A 26088-nucleotide genomic window follows, 5' to 3' on the forward strand; every position below is an offset into this window, starting at 1 on the left:
TTGTATAAAACAAACAACCATTCGCACTCACATTCACACCTATGGGCAATTTAGAGTTTTCAATTAACCTACCATTCATGTTTTTGGGATGTGGGAGGAAGCCGGAGTACCTGGAGAGAACCCATGCAGGCACATGGAAAACATGCAAATTCCACACAGGTAAGGCCATATTTAAACCAGTCGTCCACCACTACATTTAAAAACTAAAAAAACTATATTTAAGACTTTGGTGACAAGAACAATAGTAATAGTTTCTGTGTAAAGTAATGAGAGATGAAAGTAGTGTAAGTAGTCATGACAGTGATTACTAATTAAATCATTTGGACTTCAACATTAAGTAGACCTTCATAATTCATCATTGACTGACTGTCACAAAAGTAATATTTCAGAGATTTGTTTCTAAATACATTAAACATGTTTGAAGATAATTGCTGAAAATGTGCAAAGACCAAGAACTGCTGTATATGTTTTACTCGATTGTGGAGCGATAGCGTAAATCTGTTTCTCACCGTTTCGGTTTTTGGGCGCGGCTAAAATTGCGCCAGGTGACGTGAGTTGCACCTCCCCCATTATAGAAGAACTTGAGCACCTTTAGTTATCCGGTGCAATTAGGACGTGCGGTTTGCTAGCTAGCTGTGCCTGAACCCTGAAACTGTATCCTCCCTTTGGATACTCAGCTGGCGTGGCAGCTTAAAGGCCTTTTCACACTTGGGAAGGCATCTGACACTCGTGTGTGTGTGTGTGTGTGTGTGTGCGCGCGCTGAGGGAGCCTCAGCGCGTTTGGACATGACGCCGAGCGTCGCGTCAATGCAGAGGACGTCTGACACTTAGCACCGCATCATCGGATAGAAAAATGTGCTATTCTGGAACGCTGACGCGGTGACGTCAAAACGCTCCTCCAATGGGAGAGAGTCTGGCGGAGTGATTTCTGAGTGCTATTTTGCCGGACTTGTGCTGTAAACGGCAAGGGGGAAATGGAGGACGCTTTAATACATGCAGTTTCTCTTTGTCTGAAAATCTCTGCTAAGCCTGAAATATACCTCAAAGCAGTCTTGGTAAAATTGTAGCTCACGTAAAACCCTAAACTGAGGTTCCAATGAGCCATTACAATGGGATGAACCCATATCCTTTTTTTTTCTTCAGCTCGTCTCCTCCTCCTTAAAATGAGCAACGCCAGGGCTTTCTTTTGTGAAAAAGACTCTTGCCGAGGTGCGGTCTACTTCTGCAGGAAAGCTTTTGTTTACCTCCTGGTTGGCTGCTACGTCAGTACTTTCAAATATGGGATGGACGCACCCCCGTTGCCGTCAACTTAGCACTTTGATGCGGGTGGCCTTTCACACTGAGCAAGTGCAGTGTGCAAAGGCCTTTAGAGTACCTTGTTGTTGGCTGTGACTTAGTGCCTGTCCCGTATAAAGGCAGAATAGTGAGGGGGAAAATTAATACTAGTCCGACTTGATTGCCAGCGTGTGAGGAGGGACATTGGGCTGGCACGACTGCTTTAAGGTGCCTAGTTGTCGGCCGTGAATGCGCTCATGTCACGAAGAGAAGGTGGAAGAGCAAGGGGAAAAATAGAAAGTCTGATGTGACAGCTAGCGCATGGACAGGGGATTTGGGCTGGCGTGGCCGGTTTAGAGCACCTCGTTTTCATGGTGTGGAAATGTCCTCGACTGCCCAGTGGGATATATTCCAGCCACCAGAGGCTGGAATATAGAGGCAGATATATTTTCGGAGTTCAAACATGTTGGCATTAGAAATATGCTTGACAAAGTTACTTCCACCTTTCCAGCTTGTAGTAGTGGTATTTGATTAACAGTTGAACGTAGCAGAGAGAATAACTTGATTTTTCACGATTTTGAAGCCTCATTTTATATACTTTTTAATCATTCAAATTTGTCAAGATTGTCAAGAGAAAAGTGCGGTTAACACTTTTCTCTAAGGTGTGTCAATTTAGAAGAAATTTTTTTATTTTCACTTCACAGGGACTTTAACTTGATTTACAGTACGTATGTGTAGTTAGTTCACAACTGCACTCATACATCTGTGTTTCTGATATTTTGACTTCATGTTGCCTTACACAAGATGAGTGAAATAATGTTCAACACCCCAATATTAAAAACACCCCATTATGGTGCAGTGCAGTTCTGTACCACTGGAAACTACAACCACAAAATAAAATATTGTCAAATGAATATCTCTTAGACCGTATATCAAAACTGATAATTTTTCATATTTGTAAATGAATATTTGTTTTACGACCGCTCTTGTAATACTCTCATAAGATTATGCAGGTGTACCTAAAGTCAATTGAGTGTAGTTAAATGCACAGCGCCTCAGACACTGAATATATGTACTGCACGGTATATATTTTTAGCCTGAATGGCAGATGGCAGAGGGCCTGTAATAATGGTGCACTGCCTCTGGTGTTACACGATTGTACACCATGTTTGAATGAGTGTTAAGTTAAAGCAGGGTGAGTGTGTGTGGGAGGAAGATGAGAGGCAGAGTGGGTGACAAAGATGGAGGAAGATAAAGTGTTCCTGTCCAGATGGAGTCTCTGTGGGAATTTTGGAGTGTGTGTGTGCGTGTGTGTAAAATGTGTTCTATTCTGGTAGGCAGCCATGTGGAGGCGGAGTAGGTGGATTACCTGCAAAGAAAATGATAAGTAGTTAAATTTAAGGATTTTGAAGTTGATTTAACGATGATAGTGTGGTAGAAACATTTTTATTTGGAATAGAAGCCAATTATAAGTGTTTGCATCTTTACATCTCATTTAAAAATATATATATATTTTTCAAATGAAGACTTCAAAAATCAAACAAACTTCGTCCTGGGGTGTCTTCATTTGTTCTTATATTGCAGATGTGACGTTAGATCATCACAGAGAAATTTACTAACTTCTGTTCATATAAAAGAAGGTTCACCATCTATTCTCCCCCAGGAGAATTTTCCATGGAGAAATCCAGTCAATATTTACAACAGAAATTCCCAGTTGAGCATTTGTTTTGTTTGTGACACTTCCTTGAGCTGCAGCACCTGACAGGAAGAGAAAATACTGCCTCAAGGTTCTATAACTACCTCTGAATTTAAAGACCAGGTGAGTCTTTTAGGGGAAAAAACATATTTGACCCATACAGAGTGACAAAAGAACACTTAAAAAGATGGAAAATGCTGAATTAATCCTGTAAAGGGACTATTTGTCTCCTAATTTTTATTTTATCGCAACCTGGAATGAACCAGCAGGAGTTCAATCATAATGTTGCAAACTGTTGGGCCATCCGTTGCATGGATTATATGGGATTACATACTGCCCATTCTCAGACGGATGGCGCATTATGGATTAGATCTGGACTAGTAATCCAGCAGTGAATATCATTTTTGAGTTGTGCATATGTCGGTCAGCTAAAGACGGTCAGCCTGGATTTTTATTGTATTTTTTTGTTTTTCAAACTAAACTAAACTGGAAAACTCCCAGATTTAAATCCATGCAGTGGCTTGTATCCATCTTATTTTTCAGTGCAAATACACACTGCTGTGATGGCTCAGATTTTCATAGGTCCGTAAGAGCCAGGTCATCAGGTGTAATGCTTTTGTCTTCTAAAGCAGAAAAACTCGAGGAAAAAAACTGGGAAAATACAATACACTACATTTTTCTTCAAACATTCATTCTATTTGGTGCAACTAAGGAATAGCGGAAGGGCTGAAGAGGAAATTTAGACTCCATGCCGCATCAAAAATTCCTCTGCCTTGTCGTTTAAAGATGAAGCGAGATGATTAGTGAGAGACGTAACGTAAAAACAAAAAATGTGAACCACACAATTACCTTTCTTTTGCATTTGCACAGTACAGCTCTCGTTTGAAGCATTTGCAAATCATGGTAACCCATTGCTTTTCTGTCCATGATTACGTCTTTGATGTTCTGGCAAAAAAAGCCTAATATGGCCGCTCTCTTATTATTATATGCTCTCACTGAGCCAATGAATAATCTTTGTGCGGTTCTGAGTAAATACATTTCTCAGAATAATTCAAATGAAATTTTAGCATTTTGCAAAAAGGTTCTTCATATTTTTGTCGTGCTGCCACTAAAGGCACATTCTGTCTCGCAGGTTTTGTATCACATTCTTCAGTGTTTTTGGTGACATGCCAAAACTTGCAGGCTCTGTTGCTAATGGCAGTTAGCCGTAGCTCTTCCGGGTAGGTCACGGCTGACCCGGATGACCACTACTGCACAGGTGGGTCATCACGAAACAACTGGATTACCACTACTGCACATGTACGGCAAGGCCTGAAGGCAGACAACAATGAGCAGCATTAGATTACAGGCAATTTTGAAAGAAAAACAATTTTTAGAAAAAAATAAAATGACAATTATTACCAGTAAAATAATTGTAAACAATTTTGATCGTCGAGGTAATCGTGACTTGTCAACTAATCTTGGCAGCTCTAATTCACGGCCTTTGCCATTAAGCTCAAACTGAGCTATGGTGCATCATGTTTCCACTGATCATGCTTGAGATGTTTCTATTGCTCAGTTGGAGGGTATCTGTGGTAAATTCAGTTGATTGGACATGATTTGGAAAAGCACAGACCTGTCCATTTAAGGTCCCAGAGTCTACAGTGCACGCCAGACCAAAAACCAACCATTAAGTCAATGGGATTGTCTATCGACCCCTGAGATAAAATTGTGTCGAGGCACAGATCTGAGGAAAGGTACAGGAAAAAAATCTGCTGCCTCTGAAGATCCCAATGAGCACAATGGCTTCTATCATCCATAAATGGGTGCCGTTCGGAATCAAGTATTCCTAGACCTGGCCGCCCGCCAAAACTGAGCGATTGGCATGGAAGAGTCTTAGTCAAGGAGCTGATCAAGAACCCGATCGTCACTCTGTCAGACCACCAGCATTCTTGTGTGGCTAGAGGAGAACCTTTCAGAAGGACAGCCATCTCTGCAGCAAGCCACCAGTCAGGCCACATGAAGGTCTCTCCTTAGTAAGCACATGGCCCACCCGGAGTTTTCCAATAGGCCATAAAATGAACCGGTTATACCAACACGACGCCATACTATAAAAAACAAAGCTTAAAAAAAGAAAAGAAAACATTGCCTCATTCAAATACACAATTTCAAAGCATGTGTAAAATTTCTCTTGCTGTGTTCATATATATATATATATATATATATATATATCCAGATGAATGTTGGGATTTGCCCAGAACCTCAAACATTCCGGGAGAAAGTTGTATGGAGTTTGGTATGAGCAAAAGATGAATCTTTACTTACTGTAAGTGTTGAAAAGTTTAGAGCTTTGCAAAACAAAGGGTCTTCTCCAAATGTACAAGCAAATTGGAGGTCATGGCTTGGGCTCGCATGGCTTCTTCTGGTAAAGGCTCACCAATCTTCACTGTGGATGTAACACATGATTGGTAACATCAAAATGAACTCAAATCCAACTGATCATGCAGAAAGCTAATGACCCAAAACAACACAGGAGTTCATCAGGGGGAAAAAGTGAAAGGTTTCATAGAACATGCATTTTTACCTGCTAAAGTGGTGGCTGAAGAAAGTAAAAACAACAGAAAGCGGCTGTGGTGATGGCCTGGAAAAGCATCACAAAACATGACTGCAAACTTGTATGTCATTGGGTTACAGGCTTGATGCAGTTACTGAAAGCAAATGAATATGAAGTCTCATTCACTTGAATCTGTCTTGAAAAGCTCAAATGTTGGTGTCTTCGTCTCATATCCATCTTTTGATGTCAAACTTAAATGTTTTCGGTCTACAGCAAAAATAAAGGACTTGGCCTCGCTGTTCCAATAGCTTTAAAGAGGAGTGTATCTACTGTACTTCACGATGTCAAATTAGCAGTTTGTGAGCAAGCCAGTTCTTTGATACTTTAGTCAGTACCACAAATGGGCTAGCAAATGATGTTCATTTAGTACAAGCTGTAGCAATACAGTGACAAGATTTGTGCTAAACTAAGCTAAGATACAAGTAGCTGCCACTTGTACAACCCCATTTGTTCTATGTTGTTATTATGGTCCAGTACTAATAACTACAACTGTGTCATCTAATACCCACACACAACTTGGACTCATCATAATTCAGCCAGGATGACTCAGTCCAAAAGCGCTTTCCTCAGGAGTCATTCCACTCTGATATGTCAATCCTCCATCAGTGCTCGGTACAAGGTTAAGGTTACGTTATAGTCTTCCATTTTAGCAGCTTCCATAAGAAATGTTGATGTTTTACTGTATAAAGTTCTGCTCATAATAATCTGCTGTGACAAATTTGTAGTAGCTGCATGTTATCTGTTGTAAAAATAATAAGATATCTTAAATTACATAGAATTAAAAAAAATAATCATGGAAAAACTTCAAAACAGAACAGTGATATATATTTCGTGTAAATGTTCATACTGTATATTCCTATCTGTCAGACTCCGACCTATAGTTTTTTTAAGTCTCCACATGTTAGTCTCATCGAGTTTATAGCTATTAGACAACATTATCAAAATGGATCCATTGTTTGGTTTGTGATCACTTTACATAGGGTATTTTAAAATAATGCAGTAAGGCCCACAAATAAACGATTTATTTGACCAAATAAGCGTACCACGCATTCTAAAATTTAAGTGTCTTGGAATGAGTAACACTCATTTTATAAAACAAAATTATCCAATCCGTCATTTAGGTCTTTTTTAAAAGTCACGTTATAGTTTGCAATGATTTTTCTCATTTCAGTGGCACAATGAATAAGATTGCTGATGTAAAGGACCATTTTTCAAAATGTCAACAGAATTGGAGAACTATACACTGTCCGTTAGTCAGCTCTGGGGTGAACACATTTGTACTGTATATAGCTGACTTCACAACGTTCCACTCACTTTGATCTCTTCTACCTTCTGCAAAACTAATAATTTAGGAAAAATAACGACTGTGGAGAGCAAAGGAAATCTTTCTTTACTAGACAAAGCATTTAAACCAGTATTGTTACAAGAGGTTTTATTTTCGCTGCACTGCAAGTGCGCTTTTGTGAGTCCCTGTCACTATTTTTCACTCTTTTACTATTTATTTATAGACTTATTTTTCAAAGTCAGTTTGTTGTAATATCAGACGTTTAAGAGACTCAGATTCAACCCGTGAAAAGGACTTTAATTGTAATAAATGACAATAAACATCACAGTACAAGACAGATACTCAGTATTTATGTACAGTATGTAACAGATTAGACATACAATTGTATAAATGCAAACACAAAACATCCCTAAAAGACATAACAGGTTTATTTTTCAGTACCATCAATCTTGGACAGTATAATGCCATAACACTATTAAAATTTCCCAAAAAGCCACGACATACAGTATAGTACATTAACCACAAAAACATCAGTCTTGTCAACATTGCACATTGGAACACATCCATATAGACAATATTAGGCACAAGATGATTTGGCATGTATATTTCTCTTCTCAAATTTTGTATCGCATAAACGTTCTGCAGGGACAAATCACTTGAACATGAACAAAATACAGTTTTAATTTTGCATCAGAATGATACATAACATGTTTTAACACAGGTGTGGGAAATACTTATAATATTTTTATCTGTAGTTGACAGCAAGTATTTATACTGTCATTCCGTCATTTCTCACAAAACTTGTTAGTTTTTTTTTTGTTTTTTTTAATGTTTTTGGACAATATTTTGGATTCAACCAGACGTGAAATAAACCTTAACAAGGCCCCATGCATGGAATGTAGGAAGATGACAAGAACCTGAAGTTTGTCAGTTTTATCCTGCCACATTACTCAGTTGTCACAGTTGGAATGGAATCGAAAAACACAGAATTTGGATAAGCAGTACATGATTTTCATTGGACAGCAACTGTATGCTCGTGGAATGCTGAAATGTATTTGTCTATTTAACATACTTTTCTTCGGTCTCCAATCGCCTAAATCCAAATTCATTTTGACTGTAAATACAGTTTAATCTAATTGTTGCTTGTAATGTTCTGTATTTGACCTTCATACTTTTACACATTCGATTAATATTAGAATTATCAACATAATGTTAAAGTAAGTATGCTACATAGCAAACTAACCCACACTGAAAAAAAGAGTCCTTTGAATTTACTTAATTTGAACATGTACATCAGTTGCACGATTAAAATGTGTTAAAATAACAATTTACCCTTCTTCTCCTAAATAAAAAGTCATTTTAATCATATGCAACTGATGAACATGTTCAAACTAAGTAACTTCAAATGACTCTTTTTTTTTATGTTTAGTTTTTTTCTTTATTTTTTTTCTTTTCAGTGCAGTAGTCAGACATTCTATCTGTTAGGCTGTGTCTGCAATGTTACTCAATATTTTGGTTAGTGATTGTTAGCAGTCTATACACACATGGACAAAATTTTAAAGAGAATTCTCAATTGTCAGTGAAGTAACTTGATTTTCACAAAAGTAATATAAATTTACTGAAAATGTATTATTGACACTCAGCCATTGATAAACTGTATATATGTTTTGGTTCAACAAATGGAAATATTCAAATACATCTATGATCAGTGTGCACATTGACATGTTTTTTTTTTAGGGTTAGGACAGAAGAAAAATGTGTGTGCTGGTCATACTGTAAAGAAAGAGTAGCATTATTATTCGGCAATCTAAAGAGCCAGGATCCAACCACAAGCTTGGATGATTCGGTAGGCACTGTGCTTATTTGTGAAGCTCAAAATGGACACATTGCACAGGCAAGACATTACAGGTATGAATATAACATGCAGGTCGGAATGTTCCATATTACACAGTCTAAGAGATAAATGTTTTATAGTACTCTTTGCTTTTCCTTGTCTTTCATCACCTTGCTGCCATCAGCTTCTTGATAGTCCTACCCATCTTTGTAACATTTTGCATCATCTCACCTTGACTAACAATATCTCTTAGTTCTCAAATCACGACGTAAATGGCTCTGTCGTTAATTAATAGTAAAATATTACAAGTTGCATTTAGATTGCTGGTTTCCATCAGCTTACTCTACATGAAATAAAATGTTTATTTTTCCAAATATCTCATGACAACTCACATCTTGTATGGTGCAGTTCTCCGAAACAGACTACACTTGGTGATTGCACTTTGTGAAGCTCAAGAGCTCAGACTCTTAGAAACTCACCTGAAATCTTTATCCTTCCTCTTATTGAGAAAATTGGGACAATCTTTGTTTGCATCAGTACATTTTGAAGAAATGGTTCTGATATGGTCATTAAGGTTGTATTTTGGTCTTACGTTTATAACAATATCCTTAAAGACACACCAAAAGCTTGAAGTCTTCCCAGATTATTTGCAAAGTGGAGAACAACCGTGTATTTTCTTCCATTTTCACTTCCTGTATGTGTCCTAATCTTTTGGCCATATAGTGAAACTGCAAAGCCTAATTGCTTTTTCAAACATTCATCAGGTCAGTCCCACAGAGAATTGTTTAAAACCATTTCTAGTACCAATATGAACCAGATGGAATGCTAACTTTTTGTTTAAAAAAGCTGAAACGTTCCCTCTCCCTGACACAATCCTTTTCCTCAAATGCGCCATCTGTCACTTAGAGATCCGGCTGTGTTTACTACAAGGCTCCCCGGGGTACTTGGTGGCTCCACCATAAACCTCCACTCCACGCTCAATCCAAGGAGCCACACTGTCCTGGGTCAGCATTCCACAACGAGCCAAGCTGGCCACCTGGTCAGCAGAGAGGACCCGGTTCCAAAGACCCATCTGGGACAACTCCCCAACTAAAGCTTGAGTTGAATCAAAGCCTCCTCCCAGGGAATCCTAGGGTGCAAAACAAGCGCTTTTAGATGCACATTTCAGAGGGTTGCTGACCCAAAAACACATTTACTCTTGCCGTGGACCTAAACACTCATGAACTCAGACTCCTTCTATAAACGCACCTTATTGAATATGCCAATGGTGAGGTTGCAGCCCGCCTGTCTCTTTAGATCTTAGAAGCTATTCAGTCAGTCAGCATCTCAATGTGTTTACCTGCTCTTGACCCAGGATTAACACACCCCCGGGTCTAACGTCATGACCAGCTGCCAGTCCATGGCCTTCTCCCCTCAGCTTTCCCCCTTGGTAGGCCTGCCACTTTCCTCCTTTCTGATTCCAGCTCACACAGATGTGCTGCCAGTTGCCTCTAGAAATATTCAGAGGTAATCGTGCCACCTATCAATAAAAAAGTAGAAGCAGATTTTGAATGTATATTTGTACTTTTGAATGTATATTTGTATTTTTACAGCCACACCTTTCCTCCAGGCATATTTTAGGATAATTGCTTTGTTAAAATATATCTAATAACACTGTTGCACTCCATATCCCTGCAAGGCAGACAAGTGAATAGCTAAATTTACAATATTGTTATTGCGCTTGTCTGCCAGATTTGTTTGTTAGAAAAGCCATTTTATTTGATACGGTAATTCTATTTACACTATATGCAAATATTTTGCAGATTTCCATTGTTTATTTTCAAATGAAGTCAATATGTGTACAATTATTTCATTCATTTTCCGTACTGCTTATTGCTAGGGTCGCGGGGATGCTGGAGCCTATCCCAGCTACCTTCGGGTGAGAGGCGGGGTATACCCTGAACTGGTCGCAAGCCAATCACAGGGCACAAATAAACAAACAACCATTTGCACTCACGTTCACACCTATGGGCAATTTAGAGTTTTTAATTAACCTACCATGCATGTTTTTGGGATGTGGGAGGAAACCAGAGTACCTGGAGAAAACCCAGGCAGGCACGAGGAGAACATGCATACTCCACACAGGCGTGGCCGGATTTTAACCCGCGTCTTCAGAACTGTGAGGCAGATGTGCTCACCAGTCTTCCACCATGCCTGTGCAATTTTATTGTGGATATTCTAGCTTGAATTGATGGTGTGCACACTCCTTTGTTTTGGGGGCGGTGGTTTTGTTACGAATTAACCGGTCACATTCAAACTCATGATAAATGGTAGTCGGCACACACCTGCCACCATTTTAAGTGCCTCTAAATAACCCAAATAAATTTCAGTTCTCTTAAGGTTCGTTTTTTTTTTTTTTTTTTTTGTTATTGCTTTCTAGCAGAAGCCTGAAGTTTTTCAGCTTACACAGACTCATATTTGGAACTCTTCATAATTTCCTCCACCTTGCCTAAGGCCATAGTTCCAGCTGAAGAAAATCAGCCCCAAAGCACGGTGCTACTACCACCATGCTTCAATATAGGTATGGTAGAGTGTTCTTTTGCTGATGTGTAGTGTTCTTTTGGTGATGATCAGTGTTGTGTTTGCGCCAAACATACTTTTTGGTATTATGGCCAAAAATGTTGACCTTGGTTTCATCGGCCAATAACACATTTTCCCATGTGTGTTTTTGGGAGATTTCAAGTGTCTTTCTGTTTTAATTCTACAACAAAGGTTTAACGTTTTTGCCATAATTCTAAAAGCCATATTTGGCGCAAGCACAACACTGTTCGTCACCAAAAGAACACGGTACCTAAAGTGAAGCATGATCGTGGCAGCATCATGCTTTGGGAGTTCAAGTTGGAGGGAATTATGAACAGTTCCAAATACCAGTCAGCGTTAGCAGAAAATCTTCAGGCTTCTACTAGGCAGCAAATAACAAAAAAAATAAAAACGCCTCCTTGATCCACTGAAATTTATTTTGGGTTCATCAGAGGCTTTTTAAATGGGGGCAGGTGTGTGCTGACTCCCATTTAACATGAGTTTGAATATAATTGGTTAATTCTGAACACAGCAACTTCCCAGTTATGAGGGTGTGTGTACTTATGCAACACATCTCAATTTATCTCAGTATTTTTACTTCTCCTCTCGAACATAATTAATTTATTTCCCACTTGAGTTGTACAGGTTATCAGTCACTTTTTTTTTTATTTTTTTTATATATATCACAAAAACCTGGCATCTGAACAGGTTACCAGTTTTATAGAAAAACAATATGATGCCTCTTGGTTGATTGAGTACCTTGTCATTGATAAGCAGCTCAGTGGGCGTATGCAGGCCTTGGAGCAGCACTAGTTCATTGGGTTGCTCAGGAACAGCATAGGAGATGGGTGTTCCGATGCCTCCTTCTGTGGGCCGAAGCCACAGACAGAAGGTGAAGGCCCGTAACTTCGGGATGGACTGTTTCACCGCAGCGTACATGTAGTTTGTACGGGACGGGAAAGACAGTCTGTAGCCCTCTGGAAAGGAATGAGCTAAAATAGGCAAGAAAAAGAAAATAAACAACATACTGGATAGGAAGTTACAGATTCAGTAGATAATGATCAGAGATCTCAAAGACGGTGTCTGCTAAAGTGGTAAAAATGATCAAAGATTTCTATCTTTTTTTCATACCAAACATCTGTACTGGTTTTCTAAGCTTGCATTTGATAATCCTTCTGTTCTTTTTAACATGACAAGGTATTTACTGCAAATAATCTTAATGGCTTGCTTAAGCTAACACTATAACTTCATTTGACATAAACATGCAACCTAACAAATTCTGTAATGAGTGCTTTCTATCTACCCCATCTATTAATATTTACCTTCCTCCAGCCCTGAGAGTCGCTGGTGGAGCTTGTTGATTCCCTGGTCCATTTCCTCTCTGTGTCTTTCTGTTTCCAGCCTCAAGGCTTTTCTCTCTTTCTCCAACAGCTCCACCTTCCTTTCAAGCGCCCCTTCCAAGTCCTCCATCCTCCAGGGTCTTTCTGCACCAGCTTTGTGCCCAACTAAACTTTCTGGGCCACCAGATTTGCTGCCGTCCTCCACCACTGCTGAAGTGTTTAGGTCCGTCTGGTTGTGGGGAAATAAATTGATGTCTGCCTGCAGAGGAGGATGATAAACACACATTTTTTAACGATAAGCCTTAGTCTTGCTCGCATTTTCACAGTGAAATGTGTAGACAGGTTTTCGTTAATAGCTACCATGACTTCATATAATGTGACATAATGTAATTTGCCATATAATTCCACAAAGACGTGAAATATAAAAATAGCTGTGAAACGAGCCACGTTTCCACCAAGCAGTGCAGTTCATTTTGGTTTGCCACAGTTGGGCTCAGTAAACTATGATCAGTTTTGGGTGTCTACATCAAGGAGTGCAAGCAGGAGGGCGAGAATGTAAGGTATTATGCAACTGATGACCCGACGAAAGGGTCCTAAAAATGGTTACGTACTGTATGCCTAGGCTATATTAGGACGCCTTTATAATTGAAATGTCAAAAACACGATGTACTATATTGAACCAAATTGGACAAGGTAGTGGAAATAATGAAAAATAAAAAACAGGAGGTTTCTTGTGGACTTTCTTCATGACATGATTGTTAATTACAGTAGATGTTTTTTATGCATTTTATGTTCCTCTCATTCCATTCTGTACTCATTGCCCAGCAAAGTGATAGTTCCACCCTTTAGGTACACTACCAGTGCCAATGCTCTTGGTGCCCCAATAACAGGGTTCCAAAAATTGGTATGGTACAAATTATCTTTCAGATACTCTTCACATCTTTTGAGAAAGGAAAGCTTAAAGATTCTTCTCCCTGGTGGAAATGTGGTTAGTGTTAATGCTGAAATGGATTGTCATTAAAAGTGCTTGCATTGTTGGCCTATGAATACTAAGCACATTGATTTGAGAAAAAAAATTACACAAATGGGAACATTTAATTGCAGAATATACAGAATCTCACAAGTAACCACCCAGCATCTATTTTCTACTGCTTGTTCTGGTCAGGGTCATGAGTGACATGGAATCTATCCCAGCTGACTAGGGAAGAGGAGGAGATGCCCTGGACTGGTCGCCCACCAATCAAGGAGGACCAGCCATCACACCTATGGGTTGTTCAGAGTCTCTAATTAACCTAACATGCATGTTTTTGGAATGTGGGAGTATGACTTGGTACTCGGAGAAAACCCATGCAAGCATGGGAAGAACGTACAAATTCCCCACAGAACGGCCTGAGCCTCGATTTGTTCGATACAATGTGGTTTAATGCACATGTGACACGTGTCTGACCACGTGTGTGGGTTTAAGATCATATCTACTTTAGAAGACAAAGTATTGAACTCATTAACATAAAATTTTGCCCACTAATTGAAAGCACCTTTACATCAAGGGAAGCAATGTCTTGACTCTGCAAGTTGAACCCTTTTTGGTCTGGGAACGAGATCTATCGAGCTTGCTTTGTATACCGAAAGCACAAGAACAACGTGATTTGAGTTGTCCAAAACTGTGTACACTATGCTTACATGTGTTGCATAATGTAATACAAATTAAGGTCGAGTTATAGAAGAATTGATCAGTTCCCCAAAGGACAACCATTATGTAAGAACCAATAACAATGGAATTGATGTCAGAGAACACACCACGCTGTTGTTTCGGATGATGTACAATTCACAGAGTAGTTTGACAAAATATTACTTATAGATTTTGCAGCAAAAGCAGTTAAACAGTGGTTGTAAATCTCAGTGTAACTTTCGGTCATTACGTGACCAGCTTGCTCTGCAGCTTCTCATCGATGCCATTCTCTCACCTTCGTTCAGTTTCACCATAATTTCCTGTATATTATATGCCCAGACTTAAAGAGTATTATCTATACCAAAAAGAAACAAAACCTTTAATTGATACTTGCGTCAAACCTTCATTATTAGTTGTATTAGCTTAAGTTAAACCTAAATTAAACTGATTTGACATTGGGTGAGGCGGAACAGTGAACAAGTTGTTGTTACTTTGGGTTAATTCCATATTCTGAAAACATGTACTGTATGTCGGGTTAATTGAAAAGTGGTTGTTTGGCTCTAATTAGCTGGTAACCAGTCTGGGTGGACCCCGCCTCTTGCCCAAAGTTCGCTGGGATAGGCTCAGCTCATATGTGACCCTAACGTCGATAAGCAGTATAGAAACTGGGTGGCTGGATGGACATTGGTTGAAGCTGCTACTTGTGTTCAAAACCTGCATCATGAATATTTCAGTGAGGCATCCTCCTATCACACACCATCATATGGGTTTTTGGATGCTTAGAAATCTCTCCTCAAATATTTCCTTTTTATCACTGAGCCTGGGGTTGAGTTTGAGGCAGGTATTTGTTTACACACTGTGTTTTCTAGAGGGAGAAGAAATCATAATAGTTGCAGCTTCTCATCTGATACGTAAATGCATGAATGTGCAAGCACTAAATGCTTTAAGGAGCTCGTGTGGAGCTCACATCATTGCAGATCTGCATTTTCATAAATGACAAGCTTTCATGCCCCAAAAGTCTTGTGCATACTAAACATAATTTGAAACAGTTCCTTGTTTTTTTTTTTTTATTTGCTTTGTGAATCTGCAATCAGCAGGAGCAACTGTCCTGAAAAACAAGGGCTGACTGTTATAAATATGTATATCCGCAAAATAATCCATCCAGATTGTCCATTTTATGAATTCCCCACTACAGACAATCTGTTGTAAACATCACTGTGCTGCTATGGAGCACCTACTGTTGGAAACGTGACTGGGCTGTTGGGAGAAACATTCAGGTGATGGCTCCTTAAGAAAATAATGCAGCATAATACAATATGATGCTGCAGCACCATTTATATAAAAAAAAAAAAAAAAAAAAACAGGACATAAAGACTTTTAAGTCAACTCAGTCCTGTCTCAAATTGTGTGTGTGGGGGGGGGGTTGCGCTGCTATGCCATGCCAGGGTGGTTGCGTCTGACCCCAGGGAACATGCTTTTTTTTTTTTTTGCTGTAAAAGGGGAATTGCACGTCCACTACAGTAGGTGGCAGTGGCGCTCTCATTGTTAGAGTGCGCAGGAAGTATTATCTCTATGGTGTAGGGTTTTTTTTTGTTTTTGTTTTTTTTTGCACTGAGCATGCGCACACACAGCACAGAGCAGAAGATATGAAGTGCAGTGAACAAGCCCTTAAGAGACACCATAGAAAAATATTTAACAGTGATAAAAAAACAAAGGTCTCCCGAAAGCTAAGACGAGGAAATATGACGAAGCGTATGTAGCGCTTGATTTCACTGTGACTACGGGGGGAGATGAGGAAAGACTTGTTTAATGTGTCTAAAAATGTTGGCAGCGGACAGCATGAAGCCAAACATAATTAAGGTGTCACTTAAATATATTACACCCCAGTCACAGTGATAATCCGCTCAATTTTTTTCTGCGAAAACGTGCGAAATATTGCCATTAATCATTGCGCTTTGTGAATGCTACTTCATTAAACAAGCGAGCACAGTTACTGTCATTAAGGTGGTGTACCAAATAGCTCAGTGCAAAAAATAAAAATAAAAACACCAAAGCAGCGTAGCTGATACTGTCTTCAGCATGAGACATGGTCTGTCATGCTGAATGACACGTGCTGCAAAATAAAAACTATCCCTCTGTCCAATGACAAAAAAAGTTTAGTTTAAAAGCTATTCTTTGTTGTAAGTTGATTTATAATTCTTGTTTTCTTTAATGTTAATAATAACAGAAAATAATTGAGAAGCACTGGGTTAACTCAACATAAAATAAGGTGGCTGAATGCACAATCTGCTAAAAACCACAAAGAGTGTGCAGGCATTGAAATGAATGAGAGGTCTGTACCCTACAAAAAGGAAACTCTTACATTATGTATGATATTACTTTTGCCAAAAACTGGGCTATACATCTTCAGAATCTGGTCAAATGACAGTCCGTTTCATGTTACGCTGCCTGTACTCTACCCCCTCCTCCGTTTCCTCTAGCTGATGGTGGCGTTGTCTTTTTTCCTCTTCTACCACTTTATCATCATCCCTCCTCTCCATCCGCCTCACTTGCCCCCCTTTTTTCCTCCCAGGCTTTCCATCCCTCTTTTTTTCAAAATTAAACTGCAATCTGCTTTCTTGGCATAGTAGCTTACAGAAACACTGTTGCCAAAGAGTCCATTGCTGTAAAAAAAATTAGGAAAGATTAGCCTACTGTAATTACACATATCACTAAATACCTATGACAGCCTTTTCGTCCATCATGATTCCCATGAAAGGGGATGGAGGGTCATGCTTATTTTTCTTTAAAATGTAGTTGTGCTTTGAGATTTGTCTTTCTTTCTAATGAATGACTTGATTCTTGGTCTTTACAAAAAAAATGCTGCCAATGTGCACAAAGGCTCACTTGTCTGCTTTTTAAATCACTCTACCTACACCACGAGACAAATCCAGGCTTTGGAATGATCCCTGATGAGCATTTTGACATAATCAAATATCAATTCTCAAGCAATTGTCTTTCTCAACAGTTATACTGCAAGAATCCCTCCTCTGCCTTCAAAATTATGCCATGCAAGCGCTCAGGACAAGAACTATGGGATTCATTACGCCTCTGCAGTGTAGCTGTGTGGAGGGGGTGATTTGTTTCTGCACATACCTCCAGTCTCTCTATGCGGTCTTTGAGTTGACTGATGGCCTGCTCGAGCTCATCCACAGCCCGTACCGTGAGCACGTGGTCAGGTGCATACGCAGGGCTGTCCCGCACCATGACCCGCTCCGGGTGCGCCCCCTCTGCCGGGCTTTTGCCTCCCCATATGCCCACAGCTCCCCTGCCTCTGTCGGCGACGCCACCCCGACTCATCACCCCCTTCTCGCACTCGGATAGTTTGCCTGTCAGTTCCCTGATGGTCCGCTGGTCCGTTTGTATTTGCGCCTTCTGTTGCAGGACGGTCTGCCGGAGCTCATCCGCGGTGGTGCGGAGGTACCCCCAGTCCTCTCCCGCGTATGGCAATGGGTCGTCCGCTTGTTGCTGAAAGTTTTGCGGGTTGCACTCCCCTGCGGGAATCGGGGTGCATATGAGTCGACTGACAGCTGGGTCGTGCCCAGTCAGTCCAGTGACCCCGTCCAGACCGCCGAGTCCGATGTGAAAGGTCGGTGCCTCGGATTCGGGCACTTCAGAACCGTGGAGAGCACCCAGGGTTCCAGCCCTGGCAGCCGAGCCTCTGGTAGCGGGGGGCTGCGTCGCGCCAGCCACGTACAGCGAGCGGTTGTCGGCTGCCGGTTGCTGCCGTGCCGCCTTGGTGGTTCCGGTGTGGACGGCCGCGATGATGCAGATAACGGCACCGATGAAGGCCACCATGCCGGCGGCCAAGATGATAACAATGAACTTCAGGGTGGCGGTGGAGACGATCGATAGTCAAAAAAATCTAATCATAACACTCTAGTGAAGAAAAAGTAAAGGCTTGAACCCAGCAAAATCATTCGACTTTAGAGAACGAGCGACTGAAAAAGAACCCCGTTTACTTTCCTGTACTAACGCAGGTGATGCATGCGGACATGAGAGCGCCTCAATGGAGTTATCATGGAGTCGACAGAAAGCATCTGAGCATGGTGTGTTACTGTTACACCTCCTCCGTGCATTTGCACAACGCCCATGTCCTCACTGTTCCGACAAAATGCAGTCTGGTAATAACAAGGCAAAGTGACGTGAGGCATTTCAACGTACGACACTCTTTTATGTTCATATGCGCAAATTTCGGCGGTGGAACACAAATAGGACAACTTTCCTGTCTATCCAGTTTATTATTTTTATTTAATTTTTTATCTCTAAATCACACAGGCAACATAACTCATGAAGGATTACCCATTGCTATTTTAAAATTTGAATCACTTTTTAGCATGGACACAAGAGAGTTATTGTTATGACTCTCCTGAGGCTCATGCCACTTGTTGCTAGGCAGAATTTGTGAAGTACATTTCTTTTACCCCAAAAGTTGATGAACAGAACCAGCATTGAAGCTGCTCTGTATCAAATGCAGAACGCATTTTTAGAATGGAACTCGGTGCCATCTGTGTGAGGCACTTCACCCTCGCCAAGTCGTTCAAAGTCTCCATTGCTTAAACCAGGGGCGTCACTAGGTTTTATGGACGGGGGGGGGCTAAGCCCCCAGGAGATGCGATATTTATATATTCATAGCCTATTAGCATATATAGTTATTTAAATTCACTATTTTGACAGTAAATAGTCTTTTTTGTGTAAAATAAGACAAAATAAAGTTTTACCTTTGTGAAACAAAAATTAGGCCGCTGCCGATATGCGCCAAAATGCCAAGTATTCGCCCCAATAAATCACAAGAATATAGATACTCTGATGTTATTGTGCTGTAAATCTTACCTTTTTCACTCATGACAACTATAACGAGTGCGAGCCGGTAGTTGGTCACGCTAACATCCCCATAGGACAGCTCTTTCCTCATTTTGCTGTGATTGGTCACATGTTGATGTCAATCAAAAAATCTACACTGTAATTGGCCAAATGTTTTGGAGGAGTAATTTACCCACCTCAGCTGTCAAATGTGAAGAATTGGCAAGCTTGGTTATGGCCAACATGTTGGAAATGTTGAGAAAATGCTGATTGATACACCAAATTATTTAAGGGGATTTAAGAATAGAATAGGCCTAATGAAACCACTTGATAAAACAATGCTTGACTCATTGGAAGTCTTGCTGTAGGTCACGTCAGGATGCATATCCCCTTGCTGGTAGAGGGAATCCAACCTGCATAGGGCAGGCTGCATTCTGAACCACTCATTCCTCTGGGTTTATGCAGGGGGGTTCTTTTGCTTCATTGCAGCAAAGGGTTTTCCAGCACACAGCTTTCTTAGTTATAGCTGTCATATCCCCTCACCCGCTGTCTAATCATTTGTAGCTCAGCAACACATTAGAGGCGTATATACTGTGTGGGGAAATGTGCATGGCTATAAGTCAACCTCAAGGTTCCTAGTGAAGCAGCTCTACAGCAACAGAGATGATAGAGTGATGACCCTGGTGGTGACGAGTGGCTCTGCGTATTGCACGATTCAGACTTGGTGCTATTAGTGAGTGTCATTAAATCACACACACACACGCACACACACACGTCCTAATACATGTTAATCTATGTGACCACATTAGAAAAAGTTCAAATACTGTGTCGTGTTTTTCATGAGAGCCAGAATGTGTTTACTAGACATAACAATATAACAAGAAACGGAGTTTCTTTTGTATAAATGACAGTACAATGATGTTAATTTTCAGAGGGGATTCCAGCAAAGACTTCTCCAAGGTGCGTGCACAGAGTCCTATTATAAGATGGAGTATAGGGGGAGATGTCTGCAGCAGAAAATAGCTTGCCCTATCACAGGAACACTAAAATAGTAACAGGGATGACTTATAGTGCAAGTACTCTATTAGAGATGGAAGACTACAGCCTGACATTTACATGTACAAACTATTCTTCTCATGTATTTTGGATGGGATATTGAAATGACATTATCTTAACACCCACTGCACTGGTCTTGCTCTAGACAGAATTCATGGTGGCATATTTAAATGAGGCGGCACGGTGGACGACTGGTTAGAGCGTCAGCCTCACAGTTCTGATGACCTGCGTTTAATCCCCGGCCCCGCCTGTGTGGAGTTTGCATGTTCTCCCCGTGCCTGCGTGGGTTTTCTCCGGGCACTCCGGTTTCCTCCCACATCCCAAAAACATGCATTAATTGGAGAGTCTAAATTGCCCGTAGGTGTGCATGTGAGTGCGACTGGTTGTTTGTTTGTATGTGCCCTGCGATTGGCTGGCAACCCCGCCTCCTGCCCGATGACAGCTGGGATAGGCTCCAGCACGCCCGCGACCCCAGTGAGGAGAAGCGGCTCAGAAAATGGATGGATGGATATTTAAATGAATACTTACTATTGTAGTTATTAGTTTAAAACTTTTCAATTCCACTAAGCTTTGCATTGTAAAGACTAACCTTGTAGAAGTACAGTATTCTAGGCCTTTGGATGAAGTTAATAATCATTATACACTGTATATCCATCTCTAATTGATGTAAAAAGTCAGTGAAGACTCTTTGGTTGGTAATTCACGACTCAGTTGATCATCCAAGTCAGCATTTACAATTGTGGCTTGGATTATCACAATTTTTGTCTTCAACTTGTGTGATTCCCCACAACGCTTTTGTTTATCTACTTGGGAATGAGATTACTGTTTCTCTTAGATAAACAACATCTCATACTTTGTTGATTGTTTTCTTCTACATTATGATGTTTTATGATTTGGACAGCTGGACAATGTGCTGCAACTCTATATGATGTTTATGTATTTATTTATTTTTATTTATTTTAATCATGTCATTTAAAAATACAGTGAAGTGTACGTATTTTAGGGTGGATTTTATTATAATGCTGCTTAAAATTCTTGTCATGTATCCAGTTAGTTTTTAATGCCACCTAGTGTACAAACCAATACTGCCATCAGAGTCTGACTGCCATGGCCTGTAATTTATAAAACAATAAATAATGAATTTGGTAATCAAAGCTTCCACATTTTTCCTTCCTCATTTCCTCTCTTGACTTGGTCGCATCAATACTCATCAGCGCAATGTTGCGGTGATGCAGATATATTCTAATGAGTCATCAGAGCTGTGGCGTGTCTTTGCAGTGTCATGATATGGGTAGAGGCTACATTTTTAATGAAATCTTCAAGACAGCTTAACCACTCTTTCCAACTCTTAGACAATAATCTTTTCTCATTTTATTTAAAGGCCGTCTAAAACACATTTATACTTTATAATTATATGTATTTATTTATTTTGTAGCTGGCCCAAAATGCACTCCTCTTAAAGCAGCTTCTGTAGTAAATTGTCTTCTGAAGCTAGATTAATAAAACAATAAATTGTCAATAGCATAGTGATAAAGTGGTTAGCATGTTATGTTTTGTATCTAATGAATTTACAGTTGCATGAATTTGACTATTTTGCGCTACACTGCTTTTCAAAATATGTGATCAGCTTACTGTTATCAGTATTATATTAAACAAGGACAAGGTGTTTTTCCATTTGTTTTAGCAATATTTAACATGGGATATTAGCGATAATACAGTGTTAAAGTTTTTCCATTGTAACAAATCTACCTAACCTCATATTTTTTTATTGTGACTTTCCAGCAAATTAAGAGTTGATGGCAGTACTTATTGCAAATATCTCTGTTTAGTTGTGGGTGGGTGAAACATAAAGACACATACAGTATTTCAGAACATTTTTTTCTGCTTTGCAAATAATTTAAATGTTACCACACAGAGCATGTTTTGTATATTATAAATGAATACACACATCTAGTGTTGAATTAAACAGACATTACGGCAAACACGAAGTCATGGTTTACAGGATATCCCGTTGTGTTTTATGGCGGGGCCGTGTTTAATTATTTACTGCACGGTATTCAAGTCACAGGTGAGTCTATTAACAACAACCTGAGCAGCCTCCTGCGCTTGTTCAGTCCAAGATGTTCAACTCCGTGGCCTGGATGAGTTAAGACCTGGATGCTCTCCCAGGGTTTCATTGACAGTTACACTAGTTTGGATATTAACATGTCTGCAATGAACAGTGAGGAGCTACATCGGTCAACCTTGGGGATTTACTCAGTAAGTAACTAATACTTTTTGAAGGAAGGTAGCTAAATTTGGGGGGAAAAAAAGGGCGTTTTCGGTTACACACCTGAGACGATGTGTCTGTTAATATGCAAATTTGTATCTCAATGATTATTTAGATTTCAAAGTTTCTTGTTTGTCCTGTGTTTTTTTGTTTTTTCTTAAACAGAGCTTGATGTATGAGTTCAACCCCGGCTTGCAAAAACTTGTGTCACTAGGACACAGCTACATCCGAGCTTTCCAAGGTAAGACAGTGGCAAAAGAGAACTAATGTAAAGAGTGGAGAGGAAAAAATATCAAATTAGAATTTTTCACTTCCTGCTTCCTTTTGTGTGTGCCGTTCACACACACCTTCATTTATTAGTGCTATAAACTAAACAAACTGTAACCTCAGCCATCTTTTTGAGGGAACCTCATTCCAAAGTCCACGTTTGCTAAGAGTGTTTGCTATTGCAGGCCTGTAACCAAGGTGTGAGGATATGTGATTACATTACTAAGTTATCAGCAATCCAACGACTCTGTTTCTTTGTAAAATAAGGCTTCCGTCTTGCCACCCTACCCCATAGCCCAGAAATATGAAGAAGGCAGGAGAGTGTTGTCAAATGAACTAAATCGCCAGTACTTGCCAGAAAATTCTGCAGCTCCTTCAATATTGGTGTCGGCCTCTTGGCGTGCAGCTTCACTGACCAGTTTTCTTCTTGTCTTTTCATCCATTTTGGAGGAAAGGCAAGTTCTTGGTAATGTTTCTGTGGTGCCATATTTTCTCCACTTGATGATGACTGTTTTTACTGTGTTCCATAGTATAGTTAATGCCTTGGAAATCCTTAGTTAATGCCTTGGAAACCCTTCTCCAGACTGATGAACAATGAGATCCTTCTGATACTGTGGAAGCTCTCTGTGGATCATGGCTTATGCTGTAATATGTTACTACAAAAAATGTCAGGCCTACTAGAACAGCTAACTATAATTGATTTGGCAAATTAAATGGTGGCAGGTGTGTGCTTACTCCCATTTAACCTGGGGCACAACATTTAACATGAGTTCAATGGGTTTGGTTAGTTTGAACACACCCATAGCTGCCGTTATGAGGATGTGCACACTTGTGCAACCATATTATCTCAGTGTTCTCTAAAATATTGTTTTTTCCAGTTGTACAGGTTGAAAGTCACAATCATTCAAAAACGTTTTGAGAAAATCTATCTTGTTCTCATTTCTTATGTCACAAAAACCTGGAATTTGAATAGTGGTGTACACATTTTATATCCCCTGTAGCTGTTTATTGTTTTCTTTCAAAGGCATTCATTTAAACTTTGACTTTGAATATACGTATGTAATTGCAATTGCGTCATCTTCCGTGCTGTCATGAGATTCATACATGTTGGTGTTTGTAGTCTAAGCTCACAATTTCTGTTATATCAGGTTGTCTGCAGCCACCTGCATGCACAAGAACAGTTAAACAACAATGTCATTTTCCTTTTCACAACACTTTTAAATGACATACAGTATCTGTCATTGCCTTGACAACCCTGGATCATCCCTTGGCAGTATGAGTGTTATTGATTTGACTTTGGTAGAGTATATATGCAAAATGCTTCAAAATATCAGTAGTTTTATAGGGATCACAGCAATTGATGTATGCTATTCTCGGCAAAATACTAAATTGAACTTCAGCTGTTGCCTCATTTCCCACAGTGTCTTCTAAATATCTGCTGTGTTCAAATAACTACACAAACACCAGTATGCAATTTAAGGAATATTGTTTCATAGGGAACATACTGTATTTCCAAAGGACTTTACATATGTGTACATATAGGTCAACATTTTATTACGTTTCACCTTTTACCCTAATTTCCTTCTTATGCCATTGTTGGAAAAGTTAATTTCACATGATATGTGTTTTTCAGCTCTGGCTGTAAGAAGTGAGGCTTACTTCACTGCACTTTCACAGATCGGTGAGCAGGCCTGCCACTCCATGTCCTCGCATTCCATAGGTAAGTGAAAGCTTGCACAGGAGACTTTTAATGCCATTACTAGTGATTGGCAAAACCAAGAGGTTATTTCTACACTGGCAGTACAGAATGTGAGTGTTTTATTGAATTAATTTGTATATGTTTTATTAAGTATGTCTCAAAAGTGCATAGGTAGCTGAGATCGCAGTCCACTTATCTACCAGTCATGGTTTACAATTGATTCTAAACCTTGAGGGATCTTGTACTACAGCATTTCAAGGGTTCGTCTGCAACAGTTTTACAATTACACCTATTGACTCGTGTGCACCCATGACAAAACGTAAGTGCGTTTATCATTTATCCAGGAGTTGGGTATCAGATCCTGGCATGAGGATATGTACCTTGTACAACCCCAATTCCAATGAAGTTGGGACGTTGTGTTAAACATAAATAAAGAATTCCACCTACAAAGCTTCAACAATTAGTGTCCTCAGTTCCCAAACGTTTATTGAATGTTGTTAAAAGAAAAGGTGATGTAACACAGTGGTAAACATGACCCTGTCCCAGCTTTTTTGGAACGTGTTGCAGCCATAAAATTCTAAGTTAATGATTATTGGCTAAAAAACAATGAAGTTTATCAGTTTGAACATTAAATATGTTCTTTGTAGTGTATTCAATTAAATATAGGTTGAACATGATTTGTAAATCATTGTATTCCGTTTTTATTTATGTTTAACACAACATCCCAACTTCATTGGAATTGGGGTTGTATTATAAATGATAAAAGACAGTACCTGACTGTGCTTCACTCACTTAACACAGCCATAATAAAACAGGAACTTGTGTAAATAATATTTAAAAAAACATTTAATGTGAATTATGTGACGAATATGTTTTATGTTTTAATACAGTTTAAGAAGCCAGTGTAGGAAAAACATGAAGTCAATTGTAAATACACAGCTTAACTCACTCAGACAGTAATTTGATAACTTTTACTGAATATTATGTATAGTATATACCAGGGTTCACTAACCTTTTTGAAAGTGAGAGCTATCACTGTACTTTAAAAAAAAATAAAAATAAAAAAAAAACATGTCCTGCTAAACTGCTTGATCATGCAGAATGAAGGATCTGTGTGTCTTTTTATGCTTGAGCAGTTCATCTGTGCCATGGGGGAGTTTTATAGACTGACTCTGTGGTTATTTGTGTTATGATGGATATTTATTGAAAATTGCAGACAGACAGAACAAGGTTTGATAGGGGAGAAAGAGAGACGGAGATATAAGATAGGAAAGAGAAAAAAAGTATGACGGGACACTAGCTGTAAGGGGGGAACAAAATAATGAAGCAAAACATTACACAACCAAGCCAAGTTTTTAACTAAGCAGTATTGCTACACCCTGTGAGTAAGGGACTAAACCAAATCGAATAGAAAGGGAGAGGACAGGGACAGGACAAGAACAGAAGAAGCCAAGGGTAGTGAAACTGGAAGTGCAATTGGAGTGTGGTGTGAGGCACGGAGCCACCCCCCTGCTGCCACCCAGCCAGAAGGGAGGCCCGGCCCCGGGAGTTTCGCCATGAGTGAGGGTGTGCCCACCTCTCTCCCTGTCCCTGACTGGCGGTCATTGTCCCTACCCTGTGAAAGTGTGACCCATGTGCAGTGTAGTGAGAGTAAGAGCTACTAGAGCTACTGATGAATGTGACGAAATACCAGTTTGATACACA

The 26088-nt window shown here is 39.8% G+C and overlaps 2 protein-coding genes across 4 annotated transcripts in view; one reads left to right on the forward strand and one right to left on the reverse strand.

Moving 5' to 3' along the window:
* baiap2l2a (BAR/IMD domain containing adaptor protein 2 like 2a) overlaps positions 1–26088 on the forward strand; it is a 47736-nt gene that overhangs the window by 12575 nt on the left and 9073 nt on the right. Inside the window, exons 1-3 of one of the 3 annotated variants that reach the window (XM_061749868.1) lie at positions 21671–22408; positions 22584–22659; positions 24319–24405. In XM_061749868.1, the coding sequence (XP_061605852.1) occupies positions 22307–22408; positions 22584–22659; positions 24319–24405 (265 nt within the window). In that variant the 5' untranslated portion in view covers positions 21671–22306. Of the gene's footprint in view, positions 1–21670; positions 22409–22583; positions 22660–24318; positions 24406–26088 lie in introns of those variants that run through there. The other 2 variants (XM_061749869.1, XM_061749870.1) reach the window with 2 other exon arrangements.
* Positions 7126–18346, reverse strand: LOC133466302 (neuronal pentraxin-2-like). Its single transcript, XM_061749863.1, has 5 exons — positions 17387–18346; positions 12565–12841; positions 12002–12234; positions 10023–10202; positions 7126–9812 (listed from the first exon to the last, which is right to left on the reverse strand). The coding sequence occupies exons 1-5, from the start codon at positions 18086–18088 to the stop codon at positions 9582–9584; spliced, it is 1623 nt and encodes a 540-aa protein (XP_061605847.1). The 5' UTR covers positions 18089–18346; the 3' UTR covers positions 7126–9581.

This window comes from Phyllopteryx taeniolatus, chromosome 16 (genome assembly GCF_024500385.1).
Source record: "Phyllopteryx taeniolatus isolate TA_2022b chromosome 16, UOR_Ptae_1.2, whole genome shotgun sequence".
Classification (NCBI taxonomy): domain Eukaryota; kingdom Metazoa; phylum Chordata; class Actinopteri; order Syngnathiformes; family Syngnathidae; genus Phyllopteryx; species Phyllopteryx taeniolatus.

Bases quoted from the DNA above. Each gene is read 5' to 3' on its own strand.
- LOC133466302 (XM_061749863.1), bottom strand. From the start codon at position 18,088: ATGGTGGCCTTCATCGGTGCCGTTATCTGCATCATCGCGGCCGTCCAC. The intron at 12,842-17,386 runs GTATGTGCAGAA...CCTCCTCTGCAG, and splicing joins ACCGCATAGAGAGACTGGAG to GCAGACATCAATTTATTTCC. The intron at 12,235-12,564 runs GTAAATATTAAT...TGCCTATTTTAG, and splicing joins ACTCTCAGGGCTGGAGGAAG to CTCATTCCTTTCCAGAGGGC.